This window comes from Corvus moneduloides, chromosome 9 (assembly GCF_009650955.1).
Source record: "Corvus moneduloides isolate bCorMon1 chromosome 9, bCorMon1.pri, whole genome shotgun sequence".
Taxonomy (NCBI): Eukaryota; Metazoa; Chordata; class Aves; order Passeriformes; family Corvidae; genus Corvus; species Corvus moneduloides.
In genome coordinates, this window is record NC_045484.1 from 14,564,552 (window position 1) to 14,574,856 (window position 10,305).

Consider the following 10,305-nt stretch of genomic DNA (forward strand, 5'->3'; position numbering starts at 1 on the left):
AATTCTCCTAGACTGAAGTTGCTCACAGTAAAGGCTGAAAGGGATACTGAATCCATTTACTTCTCCTGAAGTGAGAAATGTCAGAATTTAAGATCCAAGTAATACATGGTCTACCTGAAACTACTTCTTTGCTAGACATGACTACGGGCAATTTATGATTTTATTTTTTTTGCCCCAAAGCTGTGTATGTGGAGCAGCCTGCTGCTGAAAGACATGGAACATCCTCAGGTATTCCTTCAAACTACTAAATACATTGCTAAGTTTTAATGAGTAAACACTTTGTCCTCCCAGGCAACAGAAAAATAATCATGTCAGTTCATATTTCTATTGTGATTAGCTCCCACAGAAGTACTTTAATAACTACACTTTACTCACGATTTAGAGAATGATTTTAAGCTTGTCTCCAATACTGCAAGAACATCTGGAGCCAGATGGGTCCAAAATCTATGTAACTGACTTCTTATAGCTCTTCCTAGAAGCAAGCTTACCCAGAAACATTATATAGGTACATCTGACAGAACAGCTGCCGTATCTACAGGCTGGCTGTATTACGTAAGAACTAGTCCAAATCCAGCAGGACCAATACTGAATCTGAGCAACTGGGCCTTACTAGACAAAGCTGGGCTTAGCAAGCAGTTAACACAGATCAGCTTCAGGTGAAAAGGCAGGTACGTAGCACAAGCTACAACGTCCCTGAACAAATGTGAAGAGTTAACTGTATGCACTACAAAACCTGTGTTTCTACCACTGAAATAGAATTGCTCTCATGCATTCTTTGAGGTTCTCTTGTCCCATATATCTTTGCATAAACATTATTTCTCACTCTGCTACTACGTAGTACTGATCTAATTCCTGTGACAGATTTGAATAAAAAAAGCAAAATGAACAGTAAATTAACAGCTATTTGGAAGCCCTTTGCTTGTTATAAAAATATGATAAATTCTTAACTGAACTTCAGAAATAAAAAGTACAGCAAAGCAAACACCTTCTTTTGCGTCTACCTAACAAATTCTAGCTCCCATTTTTTGTGTCCAATTACAGATAGTCACTTCTTTTTTAACTTCAGTGAGAACTGTTTTGAAAAATGGAGGGGGAGGGACAGAAAAAAGCATGACTTCTACAGTTCCCATGCAACAATGTGAGAGTGTTGTTTCGGAAAATATACGCAAAATCAAGTTTTAAAACAAGAGGCTGACACCACTACATTAATCGAGAAGCACTGTTTACAGTTCAGTGCCTAGAAAAGTCTTTTGTGTAGAGCCTCCAATTTACCCCTAGAGATTTTTGTTTATAAAGCATATACGGCTGACAAGATATCAGCTCACAATGACCAGCTAAAATATTCCAACATGCAATTACTGATGCTCAAAGTAGTTAATTTTGTATCAGCACTCTGCCCCCTTATTTAAGTGTAAATCCTACCTTCACACCAACTGCAACATCAGTGACAATGCTGTAAAAAAAGAAAAAAACAAGAACAGAAGTCAATCAATTTATCCTCACAAACCCAACTTTTCAGTGTATTCAAATGACAAAACAGTGAGGAAACAAACAGGCAACAACCACCCTGAGCAAGAAACTATGTTCAAATAACGTGCAGGACTGAAATACAAAAGAAACTTTAAAAAGCCACTGGGCTCCCATAGCTTATAGGCCTTTCCAAAGAGTACAAAGTTTCAAGTAAATGTTACTCCAGTGCAGCGCTGCAAGGAAATTATTTAGGAACCTCGGGTTTCTGGACTACGTGAGATTATAGGGTGAGAACAGAGTAATTTAAAAGTAAGTACAGAACTTCTCACACACCTCTATTAACTAAACAGCTAGTTCAGCAACATAGCCTGACCTACTCTTTGAACAGCACAGAGCAATGGAACCGGTTTTGTTTTTTTGTTAATTAGCTTGGAAAAAAAAAAAAAAACCAACGCATTGGCAGCTACACCTATACGAAATTTAAAGAGGTACACCTATGCAAAATGCTGCAACAGGTATGTCTAGGTAAATCTTTTTCTTAGAGGTTGTGACATCATCACTCACAGTGTATACCACAATCCTAAAAGAAACCTTAGTCCACACAAACACACACACACAAAAACCCCCAACAATATGAGAGAGCATTCCACAATGTAGTACTCATTACTGACAAGAGTTCTCAGACAGGATTTGTAACTCCTACCATTATAATCACAACCATAAAAAGCCTTTGGAACTCTCACAGTTGAAAGGTTATATGCTTAAAGCATACCAAAGAGATGGTTTTTCTGTTTGAAGCAAAGTAAACAACCTAATAAGAGATTTGGAAGCTGAAGGTTGCTGTATTTACACTGATGAAGGCTACAGCCAGCAGCCCCATTTTCCAGGTCCAACAAAAAGCAGGCCTGCGTGCAGTGCCTGCCCATCCCAGCCCTCGCTGTCCCACACGGCCGACTCCTTCCAACCTTCCCTTCTTTGGTTTTTACAGCCAGTCCACTGCATATACAAAGGCATCTTTCCACCTGGGGAGGGGGGAAAGCCGAAGGGCTTATTAGGCAGTTCTGAAAACAAAAGATCTCGACATCTGGCTCCTGCTGGCATCGCTCCTCCCCTCCAGCCAGCTCCAAAACAAACCCGAGCCCTGCAGCGCGCCCCTCCTCACCCCCGGCCGGGGGAGAGATGCCAAAGGCGAGGGAGAAGGAGGGAGGGAGAGGCTCTGGGGGGGACGGATGAGGGTAGATGGCGTTGCTTCTCTACATCGAGACGCGGCGTCTCGGGCACTAGACCTAAGTAGGGGGCGGCCCAAAGCCCTCGGCGATTTGAACGGGAGACCCTACAGAAGGGCCCACGTTACGGAGAGACTGAGCCCCCTCCTGCCCCGCTCCCAGCTTGTGCGGGGCCTCAAGCTTCAGCTGTCCCGCGGCGAGAAGCTCACCGCTCCCCACACCCTCGGAGTAGCCCGCCGACAGCGAGCGAGCGCCCGGCACCGGGACAGGTCCCACCACCGACGGGCAGCAGAAGCGCGGCGGTGCGCTCGCTCCCAGCGCCCCGGTGCCCACTCACCCGTCCATCGCCGAGCAGGACAGAGCGCGGGCAGCGGGACAGGAGCCGCGCACGGGGAAGCTGAGAGAAAATGGCGGCCTGGCCTGCACGGAAACCGCCGAGCGTTGCCGAGTGCCGGGCTCCGCTCCGCGTCCCCCTCCGCTACCGCGCAGGCGCCGGCGCCGGCCAAACGCGCATGCGCCGTGCGCGCCGGTGAAGCTTTTGCCCTCAGCTGCCCGGCCTGGGCCCGCTCGTGAGGCGGCGCGAGCCTGCGCCGCGGGGGGCGGGGGACAGGGGCGGCGGCGGCGGCGGCGGCAGCGGGGCTCGCTCCCGGTCCGCTCCCGGCCCGCTCCCGGCCCGCCTCTCCTGCCCCAGCGCCGCTGCGGGAGTGCGCGGGGTGCGGGCAGCGGCAGCGCCCACGCAGCTGGCGGCGGCGGAGGGCACAGCGGCAGCGGGGGCTTTCCTTGCCGCCCCGCCCGGGCCGCCGTTGAGGCGCCGGACCCCACGTGTTGAAGGGGCAGAGTTTCCGCGCTTGGAGCCAGCTCTTCCCAGCGCCGGGAACCCGGCCTTTCTCCTCAGGAAAAACGTTCACAGAGGCCCGGGCACCGCTGTGCACCCCGCCCCGCCGGGGTCCGGCCCCGACAGGGAGCCCTGTCCCCATCGGTCGCTGCCCTCGGCTACGCAGTCGCTTCCCAGAAAACAACCTGTATTACACAGTTCATTATGTAACTGATCACTAACACTTTATAAAAAATAATGAGGAACGTACAAAGGAACTGCTGCAGTGAATTGGGTTTTTTCTTCACAGAAATCAGTGTGTCCGTGGTTCTCTGTAAACTTACCACATCAGGGTACAAAATACGTGGCTATTAAGAAACACACATTTTCTCTTTTTTTGCCAGATCTCAGTATTTCATCACATATCTTAAAATGTTCGATACAGATTTTCTAGAAGACTCAGCTGTGCATGAGAAAATCCTGAATTGCATTCAAACAAAAAGTCACTATGAAAGAAAATTTGAAAACGTGATCCAAATGTTCCTGTAAGATCCAAAATCCAGAAGAATGTTTTAAAGTATTCAAAGTATCTTCTGTGATTTCAATATTTTGATCTAGCAATACTGGTTTCAAACATATGTTCAGAGAAGATAGCCCATTACTTGATTGCACCTTAAGTTTTCAGGTTAGTGTAAATTCCTCGGAGTCTGATATCAAAACTACTGCAATGAAGCCTGATAAAGAATTTAGGAGCTGAAAAACTATGCATACATCCATAACTAGAAAATTTTCAGCATGCTTTAATATTCCAGTATCCTTCTCCTCTAGCTGACCCCACAAATAGCTCAGTAACTGGATTAACAATTAGGAGTGTGTACAAATTCTCATTCTACTCTGCAACTTTTTGTTCTGTTCTGGAAAGGCCACTCTGATTCTCTGGAGCAGTTTACTGATAATGCTTCTCCTAAATGCCATCCATTATCACTTGGATATCTGCAGCTACTTCCTTTTTCAGAAATTGTCTTCAGCACCCATCACTGACCACTAGACTAAATTACTTATTACTCACTTTCTTAGAAAATCCCTCTTAAATATTTGATTTGCTTAGATTGTATATAAAGCTCATCATGCCAAATGCTTTAAGGTTTTGCCTTCCACATTGTTTTGTTTGGGTTCTTTTTGAAGTCTGTGGTTGTGGCATTCTTTACTGATTACATGTGATAAAGTACCATGGTCAAAAGTAACATTGAAGACATCAGAGACGTAGGTGTGCATATAAAAATCTCCATAAATCCAGGGCATTTTTATATATTTGGTCTCTCTCTATATATATAATTCCTGTAGATTCTGGCATACTTAGCAGGCTTTGCACCATTGGAGGTTGGGTTTATAGTTGGTTTCCCTCATTTTCCATTGCTTTCAATCCTGTTTGTTGCCACATTGTACTGGGGATTTTTTTGTCTTTTTTCCCCCTTATAAATCTAAATACGTCTTATGCAGTTTTGTATTGGTAGAAGTACTAATCCTTCTACTTCTTAGCAATTAGTAGAAAATCTGATTTCCATCTGATTTCTCTCACTGCCTGACTTGCTTACCTTCTTTGCCTTTATAGTAATGCCATATTCAAACCTGTTTTTCTCTTTTCTTTTGTCTCCTTCATTCGTGACACTTACCAAAATCTATCTGATTAAGTAAGCTAATACTCATTCAGATTATTGTCTGACTTAAATGCTCTTGATATAAAGGAGGGTGAGGAGCACCTGTTGAGTATTTATAGCAGAAAAGACACTGGAACTGAGTTTGCAAATTTGATTGAAATAATGGATGTGACTTTATAGAGCAAAACTCTGGTCCCCCCCAAACCATCAATAAAAGTGATAATCAATCAGGATTTTACCTAGAGCATTTAATTATAGAAGGGATAAAAAAGATCCAAGCGCTCAGTGTGTTTCTAATAAAATGCCATGGCACCTTCTTGATCAGTTGTTCACGCAGTGTAGTATTCTACTTTCCTCTTCATGTAACTTTGCCTTTTTACACTACTAGATAATTTTTAGTACACTTTTTGGATGCCTTGTGAAAAGTCTGCCATATTTGGAACGTCATGACAGCATCGTTTGTTTATCTGGTCATCTGTTTTCTGTGTTGCTAGATTACCTCTTTGCTTTGTCTTTCTCATGTTTCAGAAGGTCAGAAGAAAAAATTGTTGCCAAAAAACACCCTCTTGTCCTTAGGACCTGTCAACTTTCTGCTGAAGTCCTGCATCAGATGTTTCAGAAGGCAGCTGAAATGTCCAGTAATAGACAACCATTAAGTAAAACACCTCGAGCAAAGCCCTCCGCATTAAGTTGTTACATTACAAAACACAAGGGCTTATATCCTCTATCCATTTTATTCTAACCAAAATTTAAGTGTAGATACTACTATCAGCTGTTCAAAAGTTCCGTACCTTTAAAATTACAGTAATCCTACTGCTGCAGCAATATTTTGTTTTCCAAAATAATTTCCTTTGACCATGGATACACTTAGATGTTTCACTTCGATTGGTTGTTTCCATTTCATTTCAAGAACAGCTAATGAATACCATCTGTGTAGTTCAGTAGTAGTATGAGTAGTTAATAATGTTTTGTTTGTGAAAGACTGTAGGAACCAGAAAGCACACAAAGACATTTTCTGCTGTGCATTGTCCCAGGCTGAGTCTCTGGAGTTGCTGGGGAAAAAACAGCATCTGCACTCTCAGAGGAGAAGGTTGTCCAAGAATTTGCCTGAACACTTCTTGACATCCACAGCATTCTAGGGCAACAAGTCTTCCAATTTAGGAAATCATTGTCTGAAAAATATTTTCTTTTGTTTGTGTCGGGCTCACTGCCTGATAATTTCCTTTGATGTCCACTAGTTCTTTTTTTTAAAAAAGCAGAGGGATAATTTTTCCTGTGTACCTACACATGCCGTTCTTGAATGCGTATACCTCCATCATACAGTCTTCAGTTCTCTTTCAGGAGTTCTAGTAAATGTAATGTTTCCTCTATTAGAAGTCATTCCCTGTTTTCAATGATTTGTTTTGCTTTTTTTTTACACCTTTCATAATCCTATTCTAGAAGACCACAGTGGTCCTCATTATTCAAGTTACACACTCAATGGCTTTATATAGGTGCATAATAAATGCTTTCTGGTTTTATATTATTTTTCTTTCTTATAATACCAATTTCATTTGCATGTTTGAATCCTACTGAGCCATGAGCTGGTGTTTTCACAGAACCCCCCACAACTCAAGCACTCTGTGCTGCGTGAAAGCCATTTATTTAGATTCCAGGATTTTGCATGTATATTTTGGCTGGTTTTCTCTCTCACATATTACTTCCATTTTTCAGCACAGAATTTAACTTGCCATTTTATCATTCAGTCACACAGTATCACGAGAGCTTTCCACAATTCTTCACGGTCAGCTTTTGTTTTTATTACCATGAATAATTCAGCATCATCAGCAAACTTGGTCGCCTCGATAATCACTCTTTTTTCCAGATCATTTAAGAATATGCTGAACAACACAGGTCCCACTGGACCATCACAACATTGGTAGTGTACCAATGACCTCCCCTGTACTGTGAAAAAAAGAGCTTTTTTCTTGTCCTTCATTTAATATATTTTATTAATCCAGTATTAATAACTAATAATTAACAATTTATTAATATATCAAAGAATGTACCTGTTAATTCTGTGTCAGCTTAGTTTCTCTCAAGAGCTTTGGGCAGAGAATTTCAACAAATTATTGTTTTTTTAAATTTTTATCATGTTGTTTCAATCAGACTATGCTAAAACTCAGTGACTCCTTCAAAGAATATGATGCTTCTTGCTATTAGATGCACTTACACAGTAACAACTCTTCATCTGTCCTTATCTCCAAATAGCCCCTTCCCTTTAGTTTCCCCGAATTGTTAACGGCAGTGTCATTAAATGGTGTTGCTTAGAACAACAGATCCTCGGGATATTATGGGAAAAGTTGATCGTTTGGTTTACCAGTCTTTGTTATATTAAACCACATTATTCTATCTTAAGCCAGTCCTTATCATCTTCATAAATTCCCCAGATGCCTTTGAGCAAAGTCCTAACATTTATTAGTAGCTATTCATCTTTTTGTGCTCCTGTAAACAATGTCCTTAATCAACATTTCTTCCCAGCAGTCTATGTTGATTTACTTTGTTTTCTTAAACTAAGTTTTGAGGCTATTGTGTAGCTCTTCCAAGCACAGTGCCCTAAATAAATGTCTCTTTTTCAAGTTCAGGTCAGAACTCGTCTTGCTGGCCTGAATCCCACAGGCTGCTCTCCAGCATTTTATTTCTAGCATCCTTGCTAGAAAGACAGCTCATCTTGGGCAGGCTGGGAGTGTAACTGCTCTCTACCATCTCAAACACTGAAACATGTGACATAGCTCGTCCTGTACTTCACTGAACATTCATATGAGTCCAAAGGTCTGTTCTTGACAACTAGATTATTATCTGTCTGCCCACTTTCTCTTGCTTCTACTATATCCACCTGGAAATTTATTTTCCACAGCAGATTCACTTTTTTCTGTCACTGTGATTAAAAACATGTACATTTGCTTTCTCCAGGACTGGAGATCAGTTTTACTTTTTATTACAAACAATATATGCCAGCAGTGATTGCAAATGTCTTTCATTCCTTGGTTTTTGTCTTGGAGTAGTGGTGGAGTAAAGATCATGTTGTGGGTCATGTACAGCCATGGCCGCAGCTGTTTTCTGTCAGGGGGAAGAAGTGAAATGAATCTTTTTCTTTCTGTCTGGTTTTTTTTTCCGAATGCAAAGGTGTCTGCTGATGTTATAAAACAAAGGTTAGAACTTCTCTGCTTCTTGATCTAAAAAAATGTAAAGATCTTTCTGTTGTTCCAAACAGGTGTCTAAGTGCTGGCCTGGCTCCCTACGTGACACAGGTGAAATACTCCAACACCAAAATTATGATTGTTCTCCAAGTACATTAGTAAAGTAATTTAGTCAATGTGCAATGAGAACCTAGTTTTCCTCTGACTGCAGTGTGGCTGACCAGTTCTCATGAGGACTGCTCCCTTAATGGTGGTGCTTTTACCAGCTTGGATCTTCACATTGCAGACAGCAGAGCTGGCAGTCACAAAATCCAGGAAAAAAGTCTCTAAGCACTGTACTTTCAAAATCAATATTTAATGCTTATTTTCATGGGTGGGCTACACGCAAGACCCACAATCAAAAAAGGCTGGCTTTAGTTCTTAGCAAGTCCTTCATTACTACAACAGCTTTTGCCAATCAGTATTCCATGCAACAAAGGTTCTCCATTTGAGGATCAGACAAGGACTAAATTTAGGGACTTGAAGAAGATTTTTATTTTTGAGCTGAAGTGAAGCTGCCTAAACTTTGGCTAGTGATACACATATAAGGGTATGAGTAACTTAACTGAGCTGGAGCATTTAGTCCAGTGATGCCCTGGCAATCTGTTGCTTTGTGCAAATTGGAGCCCAGTCTGTCCCCACAAGTATGTGGTGTCTGAGCAGTGGCAAACTTTAACCCCTCATCCCATAAGCCTGCTTTGGTGGGGGGGACTTCTTTCTGTTCCTGCACAAAATCAGGTAGATCCACTGCTGCACGTGATCTAAACTCTTCTGGTTTGACTTCACTGAAGCGATCTGACAGATTCAGAGTCATTTTTGTCAGAGGAGAGCCCCTGAGACCCCAGCTCTCCTGCCTCCAGCTGATCATTTGCAGTCCAGGAGCCTTTCCTACTCTATGCTCTGCAGGCAGGAGCAAGTGCAGGCCAGAGGTTTCAGCCACAGCCTGAGTAAATATCCCCAAACTAGGCTTAGATGCAAACTTAAGGGTGTATTAAGGTGAATTTTGACTTGCCCTCTATCGAACTCACAGAACAACATCAGACAGAAGACTTTATGTAACATACACAAGGAGCCCAGTCTTGTACAAGCTCTGAGGTTGCCTAGTTTACAAGTATGATAATTTTGATTACTAAAATGGTGACCAAAAAGAAATGGAGAGCACATTTTTTAAAAAAAATAACACCAGCAAGGAAAAGATTCCAAATCTCCAATAATATAGTAGTAAATTAAAGCAATACATTCTCAAACAAAGAAAGAAGATTCATAGCAATTTCAAAAAATATTCTTTGCACAGCTGGACTGAAATGGGACTTATGCTATTGATTTCAGGAATACCAGAATTTGAACTCTGAACTCAAATAATTTAAAAGGAGTAAAAAGTGTCCCACAGTAATTTTTAAAAGGCCATATAAGTGACAGATTAGCTCACCTTTCACTTTACTATTTGATGTTAGAAAATGGAATTATTTTTGTACAATTTTTCCAAAACCATGCTCTCATAACATCCTATCCTACAGAAGTTCTTCCACATGCTTTTGCACTTTATGTAGGAACAGCATTATGTTCCTGGGCTTTTTTGATAGGGAATATTTTAGGGACTCCTACAAGACTGTATAAATTATCAAAAAGAATATCACAGAGGAGAAGTATTTTCAAGTGAATGCTGTCCATGGTGGCAAAAGATATTTACAATGGGAACCTTTTAAGTGATACAGAAAAATGTCTTCAAAGAGGACACCCCAGAAATGTGACCGTTTTTTAAGAAATGAAAATGTTCAAAGCAGACACCTCTTTCTGTGAGGAAATCCTCAAAGGGGCATTCCACCAGAGTGAGAATCTTTGAAAATGAAATCTCTTAAATGATCTGAAAACTTTGAAAGCAATAAACCATTCCTAAAACTGAAAGCAGTATTTCCTTG

At 41.7% G+C, this 10,305-nt stretch overlaps 1 protein-coding gene across 10 annotated transcripts in view; it reads right to left on the bottom strand.

Annotated features, from left to right (window-relative positions):
• PTBP2 (polypyrimidine tract binding protein 2) overlaps positions 1–3,185 on the bottom strand; it is a 46,795-nt gene extending 43,610 nt beyond the window's left edge. For 6 of the 10 annotated variants that reach the window (XM_032117614.1, XM_032117613.1, XM_032117610.1 and 3 more), the window contains exons 1-2: positions 3,034–3,184; positions 1,423–1,453 (exon numbers count right to left, since the gene is read on the bottom strand). In XM_032117614.1, the coding sequence (XP_031973505.1) occupies positions 1,423–1,453; positions 3,034–3,041 (39 nt within the window). In that variant the 5' untranslated portion in view covers positions 3,042–3,184. Of the gene's footprint in view, positions 1–1,422; positions 1,454–3,033 lie in introns of all 10 variants that reach the window. The other 4 variants (XM_032117618.1, XM_032117617.1, XM_032117616.1 and 1 more) reach the window with 2 other exon arrangements.
• Between the last annotated feature and the right edge of the window lie 7,120 nt (positions 3,186–10,305).